Here is a 23,954-nt window from a genome sequence, read left to right on the forward strand (position 1 = left end):
ACCAGGTCATCCCCAGCACTAAGTCTCTGATTAACGCTGTCTGCCGGATCTTGAAATTGCTGCCTGTCTGGTCGCGGTGTCTGGTTGTGTGCTCTGGCCTCCCTATTATGGTCATCAGCAGTCGTGTCTCTTTTAGCAATTGCTGCGGTGCTACCCATGCCTATAGGCCTACTCATCTGTGTGAAAAAATCCAGTACCTTTTCACTTCCAGAAGGCTCCTCATTTGACTTTGCTCCCTCAGTCTCATTAACTGATCTGTTGCTTTCAGGCAGGTCTTGTGGCTTGACTCCCTTGTTTCCTTTCAACTTCTTTGACCTCTCAGGCTTCAAGGGAATGGCTCGTTTGACCTCTGATTGAGGGGTATTGCCCTTAACTGAGCTGCTCTTTAGAATAGCTGAATCTCCTGCCGGTTGGGTTTTGTCTTTTCCATCTTCCATGCTTTGTCTCTGCCATCTGCTACCATTATACTGATCTCTCATGTGTTTGTCTACTGCTGCATTGGGAGACGCTTCGCCCCAGCTTCTTTCTTCATAGTTCCAAAAGTTTGAGTTCCTAGAATCTTCTGCATGGCCTTTGCCCATGTACCTCCTTTCAGACCAGTGTCTGTCTGCTGTATATTCATCATAGCCATTGGTATGAATGCTGTTCTCCACATGGCTCTCATGTGGAAGTCCATTACCATTATCATTGTCCACCACAGAATGTGAATCCTGGACATGTTGGTTCTTTAAATCAGAACTTTTAGCCCTGCTCCTCTGAGGTTTCTCTGGTGATGGGATGGAGTTCTTCTTGGCTTTCCTTGTTACAGCATAGCTTACCATTGTGCCACCGTGAGGCATATAGATTTTTCCTCTCATCACTTCCTCTCCTTCCTGCTGAGAACCAGTGAGTGACGGATCTATTCTAGCAGGGCTCTTGTTCTTTTCCTCTTTTGAACTGAGGGTCAGGTCTCTTTGACAACCGTCTGGCTTCTCAATCAATAAGGGCTCCTCAGAGGCCTATGTATCAATATAGAGTGAACAGTTTCAATTGCTTGCGAGGGTCACCTGTACACTCTATCACTGTAACTAATATGTTCTTCATGTCATAATGTAAAAGCCTGATGCGGGTATGTTACAGAATGCAAGCCCTAGGGGTAGTTTTAATCAAGGGAAAGATGAATTCAAATTCAGTACCATGTGAAAAGTACTTAAAAGCACCGGTTGTGTTTCAGGTGTTGCTAATCATAATGTTTACCTTTTGTAAATAAAGATGTCGGTATTAACCCGCTTCAGAATACTTCCATTACAGTTTTAAACATTCTTAGTTTAGCATTTAGCCAGTGACAAAAGAGTTCAACACTCTTTTGTGAAAGACAATACACAATAAACAAAGTAAGTCATTAAAGAAAGATCACAATCAACTATGTTGCCCAGCGAGAGTACGGCTCAAAGAATTGTACTGAAGCAAAGACTACTACTTGATAGCCTCTGAAGCTGATATGATAAGCAATATACATATTGTTCATACTATATTACAAAACATCTGCACACTGCACTTTGCATGGCTCTTTAAGCCTCTTATACTCACAGCTTTTTTCTCTGGAGTGCTACCAGAAGAGGCTGCAGATAGGCGTTTCTCTCTGTGGACGAGTTTGCTGTTGGGTTCCCTCAGTGCCCTCTTCAGCTCGTTGATGCTGGCCTGATGTTTTTGCAGTACATCTTCTGGCTTATCCAGGAACTGCTGCAGAACAAACCCGTCAAGAAGGCAAGCTCACTGCAATGCGTTAAATCATTATGTTAAATGGACACCTCTTACAAACTAGACAACATGACTTAATAACATAGTCTAATATGTGTTTTCATTGCAATGGGACTTGTGATTGCAATGGTACCGGCAATGTGAATATACCTGCCTTGGGTGGTGCTTATTGCATTTAAAAAAAGAATATTAAACTGGGGCAGCTGAAGGACACATTCAGGGAATACTTTTGCAACATAATATCTAAAAGTGTTAGCTGTTTTAAATGTTCAACTGATCTTTGAAAATGTCTGTGTAATGTATTTGTTAAGATGTAAAGAGAGGTCATTCAGATTGCTCTGTTCTTGAGAAATGTATCAAACCCAAATGGGACTAGATGTATTTGCTTTGACACACACAACATCTCAGAGTTTGAAAATGAAATGAACTCAGCCCATTATATCAGCTCCACCTACTAAATAGGAGCACTTCAGTCCACCTGTTTCTCTGCATACTGTTAGCCTCCTTATACCTGTTCTTCAATGATCAGGACCCCACAGGACCACCACAGAGCAGCTATTATTTGGGTGGTGGGTCATTCTCAGCACTGCAGTGACACGTGACATGGTGGTGGCGAATGTGTTAGTGTGTGCTGTGCCGGTACGAGTGGATCAGATACGGCAGTGCTGCTGGAGTTTTTAAACACTGTGTCAACTCAATGTCCAATCTATTAGTCACTTCTACCTAGTTGATCCACCTTGACAAGGGAAAGTCCATGACAGAAGCTCTGTGAGGTCCTGACCATAGGAGAACAGGGTGAAAGGAGGCTAACAAAGTATGCAGAAAAACAGGCGGACTACAGACTGGAATCACAGAACTACATATATGATAAAAAAAGGGGCTTGCTTTCATGACATAGAGGCAAATGCAAGGCATTCTGTTTTCTGGGTGCAAAATAGTTCCCAAAGTAAAAGTTTTTTGAGTATTATTTATGATTTTAGCATTGGTGGTTTTATAAAATAAATAAAATGGCTATATTTGCAATGCAGATATTATGACCCGTAGTTTCCATCAGTTGGTGTTTTTCTTTAAGATGAACTATTTCACACCAAATCACTATGAATATCTTACTTGCTTGCATGTCAACCACTGAATTATGCAGAATGTTTGAAAAATCAGTGGAATTCCCCTTGAAGTCAAAAGGTTTACTGTTCTCTTACAGACCAAAATTAGTGTCTGTGGTAATTAACTGTGATTTGTGAGGCAAATAGAAATTAGGTTGAATCATGTTAGAGTAGTCTTTTAACTGAGCCACTTTCAGGCTGCAGGCCATCCCATTGGACCTTGGACACCATCAGACAAAGAAAGAAAAAAAAAAACAGACCCCTATGAACATATGGTACATGCTTGCGCAGTTAATAGATCTTAATTTTTTTGTCCAGTTTCCATGACCTCCACTTACGAACGGACAAGTACAAGGACAGAAACTAATGAAAGGATCCTATCAGAGACAAACAGCTCAGGCAGTGGATGTGCCAGAAGTAGTACCTCCTGTTTAGGGCGTGGGGCCAAGTCCTGGTCCGACTGGGGAGAGGGGTGAGGGAGTGAGATATGGTGCGAGGCAGGGCGAGGCACAGCGAGGAAGAGGCAGGGAGGCGGGGAGACAGTGGCAGGAGTGAAGACAGGGAGGCAGAGCATGGTTGAGTTTAAAGGGCAAGGCAGGCAGCCAAACAGACAGAGCAAGTCTCATAATACACACACAGACACACACAGTAAAGTCAGGCATGGAACTGCAGAAAGTGGACAAGGTTGTGTCAATGTCCTAAATACACACGTTCAAATTGTACTTGCTCCATTTAAAGATTGCAAATTCACAAATAATGTACCCAGGCCACTGACACAAATGACTTCGGCCTTTTTTATGAGGTGCAGAGTGCCGCGTATATAAAAAGAGACAGACATATAAAGTGAAAACCCCTGAAAGAAAGACGAAATGCTGCAACAATGTCACCCCTAATCCCATTAAACTTATAAAAGGAATCTAAAGTAGGAAGCAATATATGTGCCATTCCTGGATCCATCTAAGTCAACATGGTATTCAAATGAACTAATTTGGCAATATGCTCAAACCACGGTGCTATTTCTGTACCATCTGTTTCAGCTCTTCTCATCCATTAAACCCACAAAGTGCACACCAAGACTGAAAGTATTCACTAAAGTAATGAGCTTCAAGGTGATGCAGATGCAGTAGTCTGTGCTTGTTAACTCAGACCAAAAACAAGGACAAAGACTGCGATTTTAAGTGTAAGCTTTTCTGGAATCACTTTAAATGTTCTGCAGTAGCAATTATTTGACCTATCTGTGGTCCACCCACAAATGCCTCCTTCTGTAGCAGCTGTTGAGGTTTCACAAGCGTAACAGAAAACATTCAACCTAACATAACTGCTACAGCATGTTTAGAATAAACATTTGTAAACTATTGGTCACAACGTAAAAAAAAACAAACAAAAAAAAACAGCCAGATTGAAATAATGGCAAAAAGTAAAAAAACTTATCGGTCACATGAACGGAGTGTGTGGAGAGAACTGTTAACACTAAGCCACAAGAACCATAAGGAAGCACATCAAGCACAGCCACACATCTGCAGCGGCATCACTCTGGTGTGTCAGAGTTATATTAGTGTGAGGTGTGGAAATATCATATCATATACAAGTGTAAAAAGAAACTCTGCACAGATCTCATAAATATCTACTCTTTGTTTTTCCTCTGCTCCCTGTCTGCTTAGGCTCTCTTTAATTTCCTTCCTCCATATGAGTGCTCATTAGTGAGGAAAGCTATAGTTTATGGTTCTTTGTGGACATAAACAGACTGGGATGAACCTAGGCAAACTTGTTGAGTTGCAGTACTCACCGTCATTCCTCAGCCTTTTAGCTCTGTTCCGCCATGTATTTTTTTTAACCTGCACATTTTTATAGTCATATATTTATATATACTTATATACTTATTTGTTTACAACTCTGATTGTTCATCCGTAATAAACGTCCCAATAGCATACTATTTACTAATACTAAGTAGTTTTTGAGGATAAAGTATGTAGTATAGGTAAAATGTCAAAGTTGAGTAGGCTCAGATATCAGAAAGATGCATACTCTTAATCAGCTTTATCCCACAGTGCAATGTGAAACAGAAAGGGAGGAGCTACTCATTTCTGTTACAGTTATTAGAAAAATGGTGGATAACGCTAAAGAGGAGTAGCATTGATGGCAGGAGAACTCGCAGTGATCTATGTTGGCACAGAAACACTTCATCACTTCCTACATTAATATTTTGTGTACTAATCTGCAAAACCCACACTAGATTAGTATAGTTTATACTATAAATAGTATACATTATACTATAGTATACTATAACTATTAGTTATAGTTTAGACCTTATAGTATAAGACGCAGCATTAATATTGGCAGATCAGAATTACAGATTAATTTAGCTAATTGGTGAAAACTCAAGGAGAGTAAAATTAGAATGATCCTATCAGCATTGAAGATTCAAACCATCCTTTGCATTTTCAGGAAGAGCACGAGCAACTGACTTTAGCCACTCTCTCTCTTGAGATGACTGCTCACCCTCCTGCTTGTGTAACATCTTGTAACTGTACAATAAAATACTTTTCACAACTGGTTTTGAGTCTTCGCTTTTTATAAAATGCACAAGTTTTCGTCACAACACATGGTGGAGCAAATTAGCTGTTTCCAACTTGGCCAGTTCAAATAAAATACAACTCAGTCACTGCAGTGTAAACTGTAAAGCCAACATTATGTAGCAAATCTAACCTTGCAACAGTTGCTACCAAAAAAACGCATTTGTAGCTGAAACATGGATGGATCCGTTATGGCTTCATCTAAAAAGTGATTCATTTGAGAAGACAAAGACTGGTTTGGGTGGCATGAAAAGCCATGTACACGCAAATCATGCTCTGTGGCACAGTAAACTTGGGAACAAAATGCCCTGTCTCATCGCTACTCATTATGGACTTCACAGCCATGCTATTGGGATCTACACGGAGGTAGACAAATAGACAGACAGACAGTCAGATAGACAAACATGTGCTAGACATAAAATACCTCTGCCTTAGAGTCTAGAGGAGACCCCGGCTCCTCCCTCTGCAAGCAAGAGAATGAAGGAAAGAGCAATTAGTAGAAAGCAGGGGACGGATTAAAAGCTAGCAGAGAAGGTAATCTGGATTGGATTGAGAAATTCACAGCAGGGCAGAGCAAAAGAAGGAAAGTACACTGACAGATTAGGCAAAAGTCAGGAATAGGCAAGTTACTTATTTGGAAAGAAGAGAGATTAAGAAAATAGCCAGACAGAGAAATATATTCCTATCTAAACTCAAGAGCACCAGGAGTGAGGGGGCGAGGAAAGGAGGGGAGAGAGAGATAAAGAGAAGAGCCAAGGGAAGTGGCAAGAGAGCAGGGTGGTGGAGGGAGAGAAGCAGGGACATTAAAAAGAGGACTAAGAGGAGATGGATTATATTCTGAATTGGAGGAGAAGGCAAGGCCAGGGGTGAGTGTTAGTCAGTCGTTAGCATAATGTGGCTGGACTCCTCGAACTCTCTGTAAATATCTGCTGAATATTCATACACGTCTGCTGTAAATACCAGAAGGCCCTGAATTGCTGGAACATCATACCCTTTTCAATAAGATAACGTTCCACGCATTCCACACCTACTGCTATTTCATTTTACTTGTCTTACACTTTATTACATAACAGGTATGACAAGGTGTAGTCTAGCAGTGTCTGAGTCTGCTTGAACTCAAATTATATATTAAATATTGCCCATAATCATTACATTTCCCAAGCCATGTCCAATTAACGTAGACAATTGTCTTTTGGTCCACAGTTTTTCACTAGTGGTTTCAGGCTTTGGAATTATCATCGTTATCACTGTTAGCATTCATTTGGATTATTAAAAGTTGTGCCGTACCTTCAACTCCATAGCTTTTGAGGGAGTCACATCGAATTCAGATCCTTTATCATCAGGTTGGTCCTGGTCCTGGTCAAAGTACTGCTCCTGACCGGCCTCCATAAACTCCATGCTAGGTGTAGGTTCACTGGGCGTGTGTTGAGACAATCTGTCCATTGTGTCCCCCAGAGCAGAAGCTGACAGTGACATATTATCAAACATTAAGAACATGCATTTTCTCAAAGCTTTGCTGTGACCTTAACTCCAGTGCCTTCTCTTATTATAAGAACAACTCTAAAGAAGCTTCCTGTTTGCACATCTTTTGAAGATGCAACCAGTTATCAGTAAGGCTGTATGTGAAAGCATTTGTTTACTTCCATGCCATTGGGAGGCACTTGATGCTTGCTATTTCCGAAATGTTACCACACTTCATTATCATGCCCTTTTGGACATCAGTCAAAACACGTTCTTTGCCCATCATTTTGCATTCTGATTGGTGTACTCACTAATTTATACATGCAGCAAACCCCGTCATATGGCATCTGTGACATCCTGGGCTGAGTTCATTCTGAACCAGGGGTGTTCATAATATTCTGATATGACTATGACTGTGAGTGATGGGAGGTAACATCTCAGAAAATGCTCCATTTGTGAAATGTTTTAGAGACGTTGTGGTTAAAGTGTACAGAGAATGAACTTTTCACACATTGAGTGCCCAGCAGTGGTGACCCATGGGCCATTGATACCAGAGGGGAATGACGACTCTGGCGAGTGGTACAGAGCAATCATTGCATCACTGTGGACCAGTTCACCACTATAATGAACACCCTCTGTCACCTAATACAGTCACTAGTGTCATCCGAGCCAAGGGTAGTTATTTCCACTATTATGTACATGGACATCAATGATATTTTAAACTTTTTTATGATACAGATAATGTCATGGTGACATTATTTTCCTTTTTTTTATACTTTTTAAATGTCCTGTCTAAATCTGGTGCATTACACTAGAGCAAGCCTCTTTCATAAAAAAAAAAACAGCATTTTTGATATCAGCTCTAGAAAGAAATACATAAAACATACCTCCATCTAGACTGCGGGACAGCAAGTACCGCCGACTAACTGAGCGCTCAAACTGGGGGGCTGGCCTGTCAATCAGCGCACTAGCCTGGCGAGTCTGCGCCTGGGTCCGCCCGCTGTAGCGGAACTTTGATCCAATCACCAAAAAACCTTTGGGTGGGGGTTCAGGAGAGACCAACCTATAGGAAAGACCAATCAATCCAAACTGTCTTTATTAATGCAGGCTCAAACTGTCTCGTATTTTTTGACAAACCATCTTTCCTTTTGACATAAAAGCTTCCAATTATCCCAAAAAAGGGGTGTAAATTCACACCCCGCACAGTTCACTGAGGCTGATTATTGTTTTTTAATGGGAATATATTTCCCATTCATTTCTCTGCATTGTTTACCAGACTGCTCGTAGTGTGAAATGTGTTTACAAAATGAGGAAAAAAGATGAGGAGGGAGAGAAACAAATATCCGTCAGAGCATTGAAGACTGAATAATCCTTTTCTCTAAAAAAAAAAAGAAAGAAACAAAAGAAAGAACAGTGCTAACAGGGCCTGGACAATATGTTTATATGACTGATAAAACTGGCTTATATTAACTTTGCACTAATGAATCCCTTCAAGTAAAAATGTCACTGATACAACACTGATACGCACACTACTGTTCAAACGTTTGGAATCACTTGTCATACTGTATTTGCTCTTATATTTTATTCTGTGACTGAGTTCGTTAATATAGGCTAGAATACCAACAGAAGCAGATTCAAGGGTAAAACATTGAGGAGGCTATCTAACAGGGCAATGGTGTGCCATAAGAGGTACTTTTCAAAGATGTCTTTGCTAACAGTTTGGATGATGTCACATATCATCACATGTATTTGTGCACAGTAAAAGTACATATATTTGTATGTATTATATATATCGAAATATTTGTTGATATATTTTAGTTAGTTGTTTTTTAGCACATTTCAGAAGAAAAATAAATAAATACAAGATTGTCCAGGGGTAGAACAAAAAATTAAAATTAGTTTTATCAATACAATGTTTTAAAATTAACCAATAAATGGTGTGAAACAGTTTTTAACATTTACCATTAAAATGTGTGCAGTAACATGGTTAAAGTAGTTGTATGACACAAGTCATAAAGAAAATATCCAAAACATCGCAAAAAGTGGTGGTATACTCTAAATTGATAAATGTAATATATATTATGTGATTGATAATATACTATAATCATCTATTTACAGTAACTCCATCATTTGATTATGTATTTCGGATGGTAATTTATAGTAACATGTGATACACCTTCTTTACATTATGTGACAATTGTATCATAAAATAATTCATGCATCAGAATCAAAAATGATTCAGAATCATGCTCCACTTAGTTGCAATAGGGATGAGAATGGTGTCTCGGTCATTGCCACAACAGGCTAGGAGTCATATAAATGCAGTTACTGGAATCAGTAACTGAATCAGTCCACAAGCTTCTTTCGCTTCTCAGCTTGTCAACAAATGCATGTGTGCAGCTGCCCAAAAGAAAAGGCAGCATTTTGGAACCATTCTGATTCTGGACCCATTCAATCTCTTCATTTTTTAGCTTTCTACAGAAAAACCAAATGTAGATTAGTAAAATACGTATAAATGGTGTTTCCAAACTTGAATAGTAATGTATAATGTTTACATAATAACGAACAGGCAGATGTAACACAAGGACAATCACTCATGCTCTTGTTACTAAAAAAGTTTAGTTTACAAAAAGTGTGAAGCAGACAGCAACCAAAGGATCACTTTTTAACACATATACGCTCACTAAACCAGAAAACAAAGCATCAAAATAAAACTTTAGTCTAAAATTTAAAATAAAAAATTGTGTGTGGAGAACTGATTAGGGACAAGAAAACGGCTCTAGTGTTGGGTGATACAGGAGGTGCGGCGTTGAGGGCCTACCTGAAAAACGTGTGGTGTTCAATGCAGACCTTCCACAAGCGCTTGGAGGCTCGATGGTTGGGCAGCTTGAAGCCAATGGTGCTCTCAAACTGTTCATACTGGGAGTGCAGGGAAACGTGTGTATGTATGTGTAAGGGGAGTGAAGGGAGAAGGGCAACGTGTTACTACAGATGAGGTGGTGCAGTAGGTGCAACTCAAGACTACTTGCAAATAGGGCATGCTTCACTGAGCCTACAAATTAGGATATCCTACAGACCAACGTGAGCGAATGTCCAATAGACGAAGCAGCAGACTGAGGATATGTGGATGTGCACAAGTGCATATGAACTGCAGCTTAGACTAGAACATTGAGATGCATGGAATCTTGCCCATATGCTTTTACTAAGTACACATTCACATTTCATTACTATCAAACACTATCATATAACCCATTAGAACTGTGTTAGGATGGAGTTTGAATTTTCAAGTTTTTAATGGCCTTGAAATAAAAATAAATATAGAATTAGTACATTTTGGACATGCAAATTGGCTTGTCTCCAACCGTAAACTCTACCTAAACTATATACCCCATTAGAACGCAATGTAGAACAATACTAGAAATAAATTCTGAATATTTTGTATAAGATTTGTGTAGCCCGTTACGTTCTGTGAACCTTTCACAATGAATAGATTGACAGAAATGATAAAATATTTAACAAAATCTCGTTAAATTAACGAACGTTAAGAGTTTTCCCATTTTCCCTTCTCCTGTAAAGAATCCATTGTGGAGTGGCCATATGAAGACATAAGTTAATATGACATCTTAAAAGGAAGAAGCACAAAGGCTCTGGTTTCTGTATTGGAGTCTTAACTCATTCAAGGCAGAGCTGAAAGGAGCGGGCATGCTGCATGTGCTGCTGGAGATAATCACATTAAGAGAAGAAAAGCAGGGCAAGCAAATTGAGAAGCCTTCAGACTTCCAACACAGATAACCACCTCAAGAACTCCTTCTTTTACTACTCCTCCTGTCTCTCTTCCCCTCCCTGCCTCACTCTCCTTCCCTGAAGACATTTTGCTTTGTACTTTGTGACTATGCACTGCTGAGACACAGGATCAAAAGACTGTGAAGTATCTTTGACACCATCAGTGGATCTTAAGTCTTGACTATTTTAAGGTGCACTGATTTTGAACACCAGTAATACTTTAGTAATTCTTTATCTCGATAATGAAGGATGATATTGCTTAGTGAAAGTCAACAATGTGGGAAACAGAGATGATAAACACATTAAAAATGTAGAGGTTCTCGTTGTGGAATCTCAACCATAACAACAGCACTGGTTTCCCCTCCTAACGTAGCCTGAAGTTACAAACCTATTTCTCAAAGTAATATGTACACAAGCATCAAAGAGCACAAACTCAAATGTAATAAATTCTGTTTAAGATGTGATTGTCAGTATTTGGAAAGCTGCGTAATTAAAGTAATCCGCCTAACTCATCTTTCCAGCTCTTCTGAGTGTAGAGGCTGAAACATCCACATAAGTCTAAATCAGATTGGCCAGTTTGTCTCCTTAAACTATCAATAAGAGGATTAAACATAATTAATCTGCTGAACTAAAACACAGTTGGTGTCATTCTCTTGTCTATATAACAACATGTACATGTTAAAGGGCTATGTCTAAAACAGTTTCTGAAATCCCTTAATAAGCATCGGTTATGACTTTTGAATCCAGTAAACATGCGTGTGTGAAGAGTATCTAAGAAGGAAACCTTGAAAAATTCAAAAGACCTTTTTCTCTACCTCTCCAGGGCGGATTTTGATGTAAAAGTTGCTTCTCTTGTAGGAGATTTTCAGGATCTTGGGCCAGGCAAAGCGGTTTATGCGCAAGCGGTCTCTGTAGATCAAAAGTCCACTGGCACACACACCCAGCATAATGTCAATGCCCTCTGAATCCTGTACATACACACACAGAACAAGAGGTGAGCAAAAATTGGAACAGAAAAGGACACTGAAAAATGTTTTTGACATCTCGGGTGAAAGTCACTAATGCATCTGGCTAATGCAAGACATGACATGCCGACTGAGATTCTTTTCAGTTCCTGTTGCACCATCATTTTACACATACAACATAAGTGACCTGTTTAATGACTAAAATATTACACTGTATTAGTTTTATTATTGTTTTGTGTAGTTAGCCACAATGAATCATGTTTACATTTACGGCATTTAACTGATGCTCGTATCCAGAGCGACTTACACGGTTACTCATATTACAGAGGAGGGCCAATATAGTGTTAAGAGTCTTGCCCAAGGACTCTTACTGGTGTAGCGCATACCCAGACCGGGAATCAAACCCCAGTCTTCCATGTGGTCTGGTTGCTCACTAGCAGATAGTGGTGTTATCTGTTACACCACACCAACACATACAATACATATTCACTCTTATTTGCTACATTTTGAACCTAAAGAAAAATAAACATAAGCGTGAGGGTGTATTTATTGTGTTTAGTCATTTAGTAATATTTCCATTGTGGGAGCACATGAACTGGAACAGGAAAATCACACAATTTCCAAACTCACATTTTTGTTACCTACATCCAGTTACAGCTAATGTGACTGCATGTTCCAATCCTGCATCATATATTTAGACATTACATACAGCTGATGATTCTAGCTGCTCTGTGATTGTAGCATCTTGCTATCAAACACCAGAGCTAAAAACTGCTGTTAAAGCAACACTATGAAAAATTGCAATTTCTTGTTCCTGCTCTCCTGCTACAGTTGGTTACACATTTTGGTGATGAGCTGAGAGATACAGAACTGTCAATAAAAATATTACTGGGTTTTACACAGAAAAAAACCTGGGCTACGCAGCGTTGTTTAGCTCTCTTTGTTATTCAATTCAGTGCTGTCCTGCCTGTCTTTCCAAAATCACATAGTAGTAGTAGTTAGTAATGTACCAAGCCTGGAGTGGCAACGACAGCAACACTGTTCTCCCTAATATCGCTGGAGTCGCTGGAGCATTAACATGATTTTGAAGCTGTTATTTTAGGGTGAAAATACTATATAGAGCTGCTTTAATTCAACATGCGTTAATTCATTAATGGGTTATTAACTTTGACAGAACTAGTTCAAATAAAATTTACTTCGATTGTACTTAATTTCCATGTGAATAAAATATATCAACATTTATTGCCAAAAGTAAGTAAAGTCTGAGATAGAATCATTTTGTAATATGCTTTACTGTAACATGCGTTTCATAGAATTATGTGAAGTTGCACATGTGCACCTTAGCATGATGGAGATCAACCCCGTACATAGAAAGTTTCTTCGCATTCTCCAGAAAGTTCACCTCAGCCTCTGCAGGACTCATACCCCTACAGCAGAGCACATGGATTTTCATCATCATCTTCATCATCATTACAGTTATAATTATCATCAACATTATAGCCACCACCACCACCATCATCATCATCATCATTCTAATTATCATTTTCCCACACAATGAAAATGTAAAAAAAAGAAAGTATAAAGTAAAAGCTAGAAGGTGTGAGGTTAAAAGTTTCCCTTCTGCAAAAGACCACCACAGACTAGCCTGATTCAAAGGATGGCACTGATTGCAACAGCTTTTTCCCTCAGTCTGGTCACTGGCATTAATTCATCTCCCACTGTGCTGCCTGTCTGTATTTGTTAACTGGCTTCAGCTCAAATTCATTGTGGACATTCATAATGGGTTTGGGTGGCTTGGTCCAAGAGCATGCTAAATTATCTTGCTGGAAACTGTGCTAATCCACATTTTACAATTTCAAAAGGATAGATTTCTATGTTAATACCTGCTAAGCAAAATGCAGCTCCTCCTGCAAGTTACTCTCTTTATGGTGTGACAGCCCAGCCAATTGGCAATTGCTAAGATGTAGTGCTTTACCATTTCCGTCACCATCTGTCTAAAGTCTAGTAGTTTAGCCAGATATCTGATTACTAATATGGTTCTGCTGTTGAGTTTTACTGATTTCATCTCACATAGCAAATGAATACATTATTTTCTAACCATGGCTCCATTCAATCCAACCACTTTAACTTTTTAAAAGTGAAAAAGAAAGAGGGATAGGAACACAAACAACAGGCATAAATATGCAGGAGAGTAGCAAAACATAATGTGTTTTGAGAGACTTCTTTTAAAGAGTATATCCACCATCAAGTTTCCCACCCTCTCAGCACATTTGAAAAATGCTCGTTTTGGGGTACAGATAACAAGGGTGTAGAGGCGAGGCTTAATGAGCAGCTAGCAGGATAGAAAGGAGCCAGTTAAGAGATTTTTTGCTTCGTATGTCACCGCTGCCATCAATGGGGCTTAAAAGGACGCCTATTATATCATATCATCATATTATATCATCCTTTGAGGTGGAGTTACAGATGCGACAGAATTGAATTGAATTTAAAATCACACTCAACTTGAACTCAGCGTATGACGGTGCCGTTAGTAGGAAGAGCTATTCACAGTTTGTCTGACCCGAGATCACCTTATCCAATCCATTTTTACTTTTAGATGCATTTCAATCTGACTTTTTTAAACTCCAACATTCACGCATGCCATAATCTCCTAAGGCTGTGTTGAATAAGGTGTGTGATGGAAGCGTTCCTTGCCTGTATGTGCGGTGGAGCTCCATCACCCTCTCCTCCAGCTCACGGGTCTGGTTGGGGGCGAAGCGAAACTCACTGACATAGTCGGGCCCGTGCTCGTCCGGGTCATAGTCGCCCAGCTCAGCCTGCACGGCGTACGAGCCTAGCAGAGCATGTGTGACGAATGAGCATGGCAGACGCCCAGACAGCATGTCCTCCCTTAGCTGCAGACAAAGGTAATACCTACACACACAGACACACACACACACACAGACATCAGCACCGTTCACATGGCAACCGGGGTCCAGGCTTTATCCTCTGGAGTGAGTTACTCGAGATGCCGAGTGATGCTGTGTTTGCTTTTAAAAGCAAGCCTAAGAACACAACATATGGTAGGGACGCAGGGCATTACGAGAAATGGAACTGAAGCAAAATCCACAGGCTCAGGATTACTCAGCTGCAGTTGCATGTGGATTGAGCTGGTGCAGGCTTTTCTGAACGAAGGACGGAGATCAAAGAAACATTTTCTGCCTGAGATATTCTCAAATCCTTACTCTTTGCTTTGAAACTTCATCCGTTCATGTTACTTTTAGAGAGAAGATCAAGTGCAGTGTATACAGCGCTTTAGTAAAAACAAGTGCCAGCTCCGCAGCTGGGCACAAAGATGCTGAGTGGATGCTTCAGTGTTGTGTGAACTGCAAAACTCTGGTGGAGCGGCATTTCTGTGAAAGCACAAGCAGTTAGTGGCAGAGATAGAATATCTGCATGTGGGGGAGCTGGCCGAGTAAGGCTTTTAGCTCAGGACCAATGCACTCACCGAGTGATGTCTTCTATCAGCTGAGAGGGATCAGGAGGATAGAATTTGACAGCAAAGGAAAACTGCCAGGAGCCCACTGTGACCAGACAAGTAAAAACAATGGGTTAGGAAAAGGCCATACCCTTTAAATTGCACTGCAAGGATACACTTTTCCTTTGCCCGGTAAAGGAGAGGTGTGGAAATGCATGCTGTGTAGCATGGTGTATTTGTAGTATTACAGCGCTATAGTGGTTTTATAATGATACATATGACCAAATGCAGCATGTAGTATGGCACCAGTGTTGGAATATATGCATATACAGAGACATAACCATTTCTAGAATGTAGAAATTGGGACTAGCATTAGCATTGCAGGGAATATGCTGAAGTACAGTAAATACACTGTAAATATTAGCCCGAATACAATACTTTTTAAATATCTGCAGATACTGACACCATTTACAGTATGTTAAAGTTGTATGGTTTGCATACCTTACACACATTGGTCCATATTTATTAACCATTTCAGAGCAGGAGTGCTGAGATGCATACTGTTGAGGGACCACAGTAAAAAGCCTAAATTTAGCCTTATGTTGGATTAGTGTTCTTACTCTGAGCAGATGAAAATTATGGACCATTGGTTCTGTTATTTTTAACAAAGACCACACACTCTAGACAACTGGATAAGATCTCGCCAGCTAGCTTATCACACCCTGCGCCAAGAGAACACAGAGAGGACGGACTATCTCGTAGTGTAGTGTCTGGTAAGGCTCGGGAATAATTACAAAGTTCTTGATACAGTCTTGATACAAATCTATGCTACGCTGTGTGGTTTCTATGAGCCGTCATGGTAACGTAAACCAGCCAAGAGCACATTATTAATATTGCATTAATATTTAGCGAAATTATTAATGAGCAAAATCAGAGTTCATCAAATTATTCATGAGCCTACTATTAAAGCACATTTAGCATGTTGTATTCTGAGGTAAAATAACAGGGTTTTCACCTCAACCAAAGCGGCACACTTTCTATTTATAGATCAAATAACAGCTTAAAATACTCAATGAATTTATTCTATGGCACCTAATTATATCACTGGCATAAAATGCCTATATCTTGATATTAGATAAGGTAACCTTGTGGTTACCTTTCTGATCGAAAAATTCAGTGAGAACACAGGAGTGTCCTCATTAAATGTAGATATGGTGATGATGTGGCCTTGGCCCGCTAGAAACACTAATGTAGAGATGTGACTGGTCTAATACAGACTTCTGAAGCAGAATATAGGCTTCTGTGATCTGAGTATAGCAAAGTCTATTGAGAACCGTTAACAAAGGATTTTGTGCAGCCCTATTATTTATTTTGGAGAACAGAGGGCAAACTTTAAGACTTTTTATGACACTTACCTCGGATTTGTTTTTTTATCTCTTTGGAGGGGTCCAGCCAGTTCTGAAAGGAAAGAGCAAAATCCCCTTTAGGTTCAAAGCTTTCAGGCAGCAGTGCAGCAGTGAGGAGAACTACTGAACTCTTTCATCAGAATGCACAACACGTCTCGGCATTGGCCAGAGCAATAATCCTATATACACTCCACTAAATGGTCAGTGCATTAATATTCAGCAGCTGCACAGGCATCAGGGAATAGATAAATGTCATCTCAGTCCCACCATTCTGGCTTAAGGTCACCCAAATCTGTCTGACGCTCTAAAGGTGTTTGGCAAATACACACACACACACATATACACACATGCATGCCTTCATTTAAACAGAACTAATTACAACACACCTAATCTGTAGCACACTACACACTCTCAAAGGCCCAATACTCCGACACATTAACATCAATACAAAATACCGCTGAGTGTTAGGGTGCCCATATTAAGAAAAAACAAATGGCTATTGCTTAAAAAAAAGTACTAAGCACCATGTAAACACTGCTGATGTTTCACAGCACACAATTAATCTCCCAGCCCATGAGCATCACAATAGAAAACAAGGCTTAAAAAAACTCTGTTTTCAATTTATCAGGGTTTTAAAGTCACAGGACATGAGTGAGGAATTCTGCCTTTCTGGTCAAGGTATCTTACATACCAGTCTTAAAGTCAGCATGAATCAGAAAGAATGTAATGGAGTATACACTGATCAGCAGTGTACTGATTAGCCGCCACAACACATCTGACCATTTAAGCATGAACTCCACAAGACCTCTAAACGTGTCCTGAGGTATCCTGTAAGTTCTGAAGTGGGACCTGCTTTGTGCGAATCAATGATCCTGATGGTGTTGTCCTTTCTTGTACCACCTATTAGGTACAGACCACTGCATACCAGACTGATGTTTTAGAGATGCTCTGACCCAGTCATCTAGCCATCACAATTTGGCTCGTGGCTTTTAACACTTTATCACCTTCAAGAACCGACTGTTCACTTGCTGCCCTTATCCCTTCCCTTTACAGACCCCACTGTAGGTAAAGATAATCAGTGTTTTAAATGTTTTGAATGTTTTTTTTTTTGTTTTTTTTTTACCTTCACCTGTCACTGGTACTAATGTTACGGTTGATCAGTGCATTTCCATGTGAAACAGGACATGAGGGTGGGACACTACATTATTAACTAAAATTAGTAACTACATTACTTTAATCTTGCAACTTTACAGGAGAAAGAAATAACCTTCTAAACTTTCAATGGAAGTCAATGTAAGAAGAAGTCATTTTGCACCATTTCTATGAAATATGGACACAATGAAAAACGATGAGAAATGACAGCCCACCGGAAAATCCACTGAATGTCCGAAAAAATAATGATGAACCCGTTAACCAAAAAAGAAATTACAAACAGAGGCCTCTCCACAGTCATGCAGTCAGCTGCTCGTTGTTCAAAGCATGACCGTCAAGCAAAATAGCTATACATCTTTACTCTGTTAGCAGCCCCCCGCTGGCTGCTTACTCCCTGCAAAAAAACACCTTTCCTCTGTGATCGAACTAGCTGCCGGTACCTTGTGCTGCACTGCTTCCGCCAACACCTCCTAAAGCTCACTCTCTCTCCAGCTCTCACTTGCAGTGCCTTCACACTCCACTCAGTGGGTTTTCAGCAGCGATGGCCTGAGACAGACTTCTCACTGTAGCAAGGTGTAAAGAAGCCTCTGGTGGGCAAAATGGCATGGTGGGAATTGAGGGACAGCCATCATTAGAGCTCGACTAGAGCAGGGGTTACCCTGGAATGGGGTAAACCACCATCAAGCACTCACTGTGGAGGTCCAGCTACATACAAGGGCACTGTGGGTTCTCTGTTGGACATATTATTTCCAACGGTGGCGATCCATGTGCATGACAGAACCAGCGGAGCTACAGTTATTTATAGAGAGCAGGCAGCATTTGAAGTTGGGACTCTTTAGGGGAAAGTGTTGGCGGTAGTTGGTATGCATGCACAATGTGCTTGGGAGAGTTACTGTTACTAGGACTGAGAAGATTGCATGCATATGGTAATGTTTAACCCTTAGCAACATAAAACCCTTTTGTTGTCCTATATTCAAACGTAATGACATAATATCATTTAAATTTAATGACATATTTATATGATGGAAACAATGGGAGTTATGTAAATAAATAAATAATATGTATGTATTATTAAATACTTAATTCAATAATGTTTATTATTTATTCATATTTATATATTCAGAGTTGAAAAATGCAGTGCTATCTGCTGGGGAGTGATTTAGTTTATAGAGTTGAAAAAATATACTTAAAATACAAGCCATATCCAGAAATTGTACAGTTTGTAGGTCACTATCTGTTGCATACATTAAGGTCAAAAGGTCAACATGTCTAGAAACTGTTCCCAGCATATGTGTTATACTTCTGCATTATGGCGAGCAGTGCTTGGACCCCAATGATGCTCATTTGCAATGTCATTTCATTACTAAAATCAACTAGATACATCAATTTCAGACAAAAACTAAATGCAAGCTAATTGTCTTTCTAACAATGGGAGTTTACACAAATTATATTTCCCCAAAAATATTTCAAATAATACATTTGTTCCCCAAAACAAACTAATGAAAAAAAACTCTGTAGTCTTCATGACACTGTATTGTATTATTGAGTTAACAGGACTTACAAACAGTGTGAAATCTACATTGATCACAGCAGTTCACTAATGTTACAACCTGCTGACTGGCTATGTTACCTGGTAATGTTTGGCAACCCATCTATTTTGCTGAGCACCTCTACTAGAAGCAGACCACCCTCTTCCCAAAATGAAAAACTCAAATCTACATGATTCACATGAATACCATATTCATCATTCAGTGCTGCAAATGTCACTAAACTGTAATGGGCTTGTGTAAATGTTATAAACATTAATGTGGTATTGATTGAAAGCTCAGACCCTGCGCTTTCATTATGATTTCATCCCTCATTTCAGAAGTGAAAATCATTAATATGGAATTACACTATGCTTTTACTTGTTACCTGCACCTTGTAAAGGTTAATTACTGAACAAAGCAATGGATATAACTTGTGTACTGAACAAATTGGTGAAGTAATGTGACATTACAAAAACAGTATTAAAACAAATAACACCTGCCATTCAGAAAAGAATCAGAATCGTCAAGAAGATGAGTATTGAATATACCTTTTGGCTGTCAGAGTCACAGAAGGTCAGGCCAAAATAGTCCTTCTCCAGCAGGTTCAGGTGCTCACAAACCATATCCAGCAAGGTTTGCCCCTTACAGGACTTCTGTCTCAGCACACACACACACAAAAAAAAGAAACAAAGAGACATTGAGAGGTCTAATCAGTGTCAAAGATAACCCTCCCACTTTCACACAACCTTAATTGGGCACTGCTTTAGTCCCTTTCTTTGGGAATATGTCACTTAACAGCTAATTTGCAGTGCAAGTTGAATGGTCTGGAATAGACTCTCACTATGCCTGAAAATAGCTAAGCAAGTTCTTTCCTATACTTACCGTGCGGCACACTGTACGCCAGCCTTGAACGCATGAACATGAACGCATAAAATCAAGCTTTAAGGTTACTCATATTGTGCTTCTATTATGCAGTCATGGCCCAGCATGAGGACCACCTCAAGGCCACACCCGGCTTTTCTGCACAAAAGCATGGCAGAGGCGGGGTGATTAAGACACCGGCTTTGGCAATGCCCGTCTACAAAGACGCCGAGCATTCGCCTCCCAGGGAGCCTGGTTCCCGCGGCGACAGGGAGACAGAGCAGCTGTTTCCATGGAAACAGAAGTGGTGAAGGGTTTTTTTTTCTCTTTTTTTGTGCACGTGCCTCCTCCCAACCTCTAATAGCTAAAGCACAAGGCTTCATGTGTTATTTTCTGGCGGGTTTTTATTCCAAAATAGAGAGGGTAAAGGTAGGGGGAGCAGTGGCCAGAGAATGAGGGCTAAAAAAAAAGGAAAAAAGGAAAGAGCTCTTAGAAATGCAACAGACACGGTTGAGTTAGCAAGGGAGACCCTCAATTACTCAAGCACATTAAAACGGGATTTCAGGGCAGTTTAATATTTCTCACCAAAATAATGAAATGGAGGCAGTGCATTCTGATGGCTCCCCAAGCGTTGAAACCCATCCAGAACCGTAGATGAGATTTTCACCCTCGTCACAGTCTCTACACGAGAGACTCCACCACACTTGTTGCCAAGGGTGATTCAGAGAGGGAGTTCGCTTGCTAATCAGTAAGCAAGCGAAATGGGCCATCTTCTTAGAAAGGAGAGATCATGCATGTGCCAATTGGAAAATTACACACCAGCACCAGTGTCCCCATGTCTACAGCTGCCAATATTAATGGTAATGCTGATATAGATTGCTCACATTTAAATACGTGGTTGTTACACTAAAAATAAACATTAGGCTCCTTCTGCAATTTACTTTAACTGCTACTTCTGTGCACAGCCTTCAATGTGTCCACTCATGCACATCCTAAGCTAATTATGACTGAATTATGAAGAATTATCCCTACGCTAAACACCAGGGCTAACTCATGGCATTGTGGTGAGGGCATGGAAGTACACTGTCAGTGCTCGGCCTACAAATGCAATCTTTTGTAGAAAATCTACTGAATGAACATAGGTTAGAAATCAGATAGAATAAATTTTAACACTGATTTCCCAGTTTACAATGCTTCAGTCAAACAATGATCACAGCAGTCAATATAATTATGATCCAAATTCAGTTACAGTGTATCACACATGAGCATTACAGAACCTTACCTCCCACATAATTACTTTAATTATTAACTGGGCTAGTGAGATTTGAGCTGTCAGATATCTTTACCAAGGTCTTAGATAAATATTAGCTTGTTACGGCTATGGCTTGTTCACAGTCATCGTGAAGAAAGACCAGGTGATACGTATTTTTATAATACGTAGCTTTATAAATAATCTGACTCCTCAAACCTTGTCCCAACAATCATTGGCCACAAAATAACACACTTGTGGCCAGAGCATGGCCGAGTTACTGTACGTGTGGTCTATTCCAGGTGCATCTGAGTATATAGAATACAAGAAGGAGTGTGCAGGGAGCAATAGGAGCATAAAGTGAGTTGTGCTGCCAGAAACCCCTGTAGTTCATCATTATTGATGGTATGTGAGCTCAGGAATCAATTTGGAATGAGGAGTCAATTACCAGTGGGGGATCTTTTTTCCACAGGCACTTAATTTATCGCTTCAAATACTGTACCTAATTCAGTGCATTTTGATCAAGGTTATCAGAATATGAATGAGCTGTTGCTTCAGTGCCTCCTGTCAGTAGGCTCACCAGAGGTGCAGGCACACCTCAAGCACATCAATACACACATGCACAAACAAACAAACAGTCCCCTAAGTCTGTGCTCCTTTTTATGTGCAATTTTGCCAGTGGCTGCAGTCAGAGATCTAACCTGTTACCACCATGATTCAGGGGTGGGGAATATAATGATGTGTCATTGTGATAAATGATCATAATAAGGGCATTGTGAAAATGCTACTGATTATCGTCACTACTGTCAAACTAACCTCATACATCTGATACTCGTGTATATATCTGTTTGTTTGCCCCATTTACAGTACACAGCACTTTTCTCATACCCAGGTCTTCGGTTAAGGGAATTATAAGGAAATACCAGATGAGCAATCACAGGGAAATGAGGGAATTGCATTTCCAAAGTGTAGGTGCCATGGTACTGAATGTCCTTGTCATCCATAGAAGAGAACCTAGTGTGAGGTCATTGAGCTGATGACTACCAGAAGACCAGAGTGTGCAAGAAAGGATGTGAGAATGAAGAAGCTCTGAAAGCTCAGATAGATTCATGAAGGACTCTGAATGTGAGAAAGAGAATTTTGTAACCAGTGTAGCTGATGATGACCAGAGGTGATATGTTTAGGTCAATTTGTGTTCAAACTCTGGCAGTGGAGTTTGGCAAATACTGAAGTCAGTTCAGAAACTTCGCAGGAACATCTCTATGCTCTGGAAAAAGCCTGAACAGCACGGTTCTGTATCCTTCAGCTTGTCAACAAATGCATGTGTACACCTGTCCAGGATGGAGAGCTCAACGTGTAATTTGTATTTATGGAGTGGTGTAAAAATGAAGTACACTCCCCAGCTGGAGGGAGAAGGAAAGCATCTTCTTAATTCTCAATGGAAGTCAATGTAAAAAGACTTTATACCAAGTATTTCTATTGGTTCATTCTTCATGACATAATATTTGAAAAACAGTACAAATAAAGATACTAGGCTCTTGCATGACCACACAATATGAACTGGTGTACTGGATTAGCCAGTGAACTGTGTGATGACTGTGTGGATTAGTATCATTCATTTAGATGGCTTTTGCATAGTAAATGTTAATGTTAGTGATATCGCTTGTGAAACATTGAATGCATTAATATTTTTGCGACTTTTTTCGCCCTATTTGGACGAGATGAGTTCTACATGGAGGAGCAGGTGGAGTATCTACAAGATACGCTGTACAATGACTTGCCTAGGCTTTAGGCCAGAAGTGTCACGCCTCTGAGGAGTCCTTTGGCTCGAAGTTCGCCACAGACTTGAACGACCCAAGGTATCTGTGCCATGCAAGTGGAACTCCTCTATACTTGATGAGGCAAATGAGTATTTTGATCACATCATCCTTTTTATACACGTTGTCCTACTCCAAGCTCTATAGGCTTGAAAGCCAACTACCAATCAAGTAAATCAGGTGATGTGCATCTCTGTAATGAGAAGAGGTGTGGTCTAATGACATCAACACCCTATATAAGGTGTGCTTAATTATTAGGCAACTTCCTTTCCTTTGGCAAAATGGGTCAGAAAAGAGATTTGACGGACTCTGAAAAGTCAAAAATTGTGAGATGCCAAATTTTGAAGCGTGATCACCGAACAATCAAGCGTTTCATGGCAAATAGCCAACAGGGTCGCAAGAAACATGTTGAAAAAAAAAGGCGCAAAATAACTGCCCATGAATTGAGGAAAATCAAGCGTGAAGCTGCCAAGATAGCATTTGCCACGAGTTTTGCCATTTTTCAGAGCAACGTTACTGGAGTATCAAAAAGCACAAGGTGTACGATGCTCAGGGACATGGCCAAGGTAAGGAAGGCTGAAAAACGACTACCTTTGAACAAGAAACATAAGATAAAACGTCAAGACTGGGCCAAGAAATATCTTAAGACTGATTTTTCTAAGGTTTTATGAACTGATGAAATGTGAGTGACTCTTGATGGGCCAGATGGATGGGCCTGAGGCTGGATCAGTAAAGGGCAGAGAGCTCCACTCCAACTCAGACGCTAGCAAGGTGGAGGTGGGGTACTGGTATGGGTGGTGGGCTGGTATCATCAAAGATGAACTTGTGGGACCTTTTCGGGTTGAGGATGGAGTGAAG

General features: G+C 40.1%; 1 protein-coding gene across 7 annotated transcripts in view; it reads right to left on the minus strand.

Annotated features, from left to right (window-relative positions):
- The window catches only part of LOC140577364 (band 4.1-like protein 1), a 73,316-nt gene that overhangs the window by 11,194 nt on the left and 38,168 nt on the right, over window positions 1-23,954 (minus strand). For 2 of the 7 annotated variants that reach the window (XM_072697304.1, XM_072697305.1), the window contains exons 4-16: window positions 19,718-19,822; window positions 16,498-16,540; window positions 15,113-15,188; window positions 14,320-14,538; window positions 12,965-13,052; window positions 11,464-11,628; window positions 9,699-9,796; window positions 7,765-7,940; window positions 6,704-6,879; window positions 5,841-5,879; window positions 3,268-3,303; window positions 1,570-1,722; window positions 198-998 (exon numbers count right to left, since the gene is read on the minus strand). In XM_072697304.1, coding sequence (XP_072553405.1) covers window positions 198-998; window positions 1,570-1,722; window positions 3,268-3,303; window positions 5,841-5,879; window positions 6,704-6,879; window positions 7,765-7,940; window positions 9,699-9,796; window positions 11,464-11,628; window positions 12,965-13,052; window positions 14,320-14,538; window positions 15,113-15,188; window positions 16,498-16,540; window positions 19,718-19,822 — 2,175 coding nt within the window. The remainder of the gene's footprint in view (window positions 1-197; window positions 999-1,569; window positions 1,723-3,267; window positions 3,304-5,840; window positions 5,880-6,703; window positions 6,880-7,764; window positions 7,941-9,698; window positions 9,797-11,463; window positions 11,629-12,964; window positions 13,053-14,319; window positions 14,539-15,112; window positions 15,189-16,497; window positions 16,541-19,717; window positions 19,823-23,954) is intronic. The other 5 variants (XM_072697306.1, XM_072697308.1, XM_072697307.1 and 2 more) reach the window with 5 other exon arrangements.

The sequence above is a fragment of the Salminus brasiliensis genome, chromosome 14 (assembly GCF_030463535.1).
Source record: "Salminus brasiliensis chromosome 14, fSalBra1.hap2, whole genome shotgun sequence".
Classification (NCBI taxonomy): domain Eukaryota; kingdom Metazoa; phylum Chordata; class Actinopteri; order Characiformes; family Bryconidae; genus Salminus; species Salminus brasiliensis.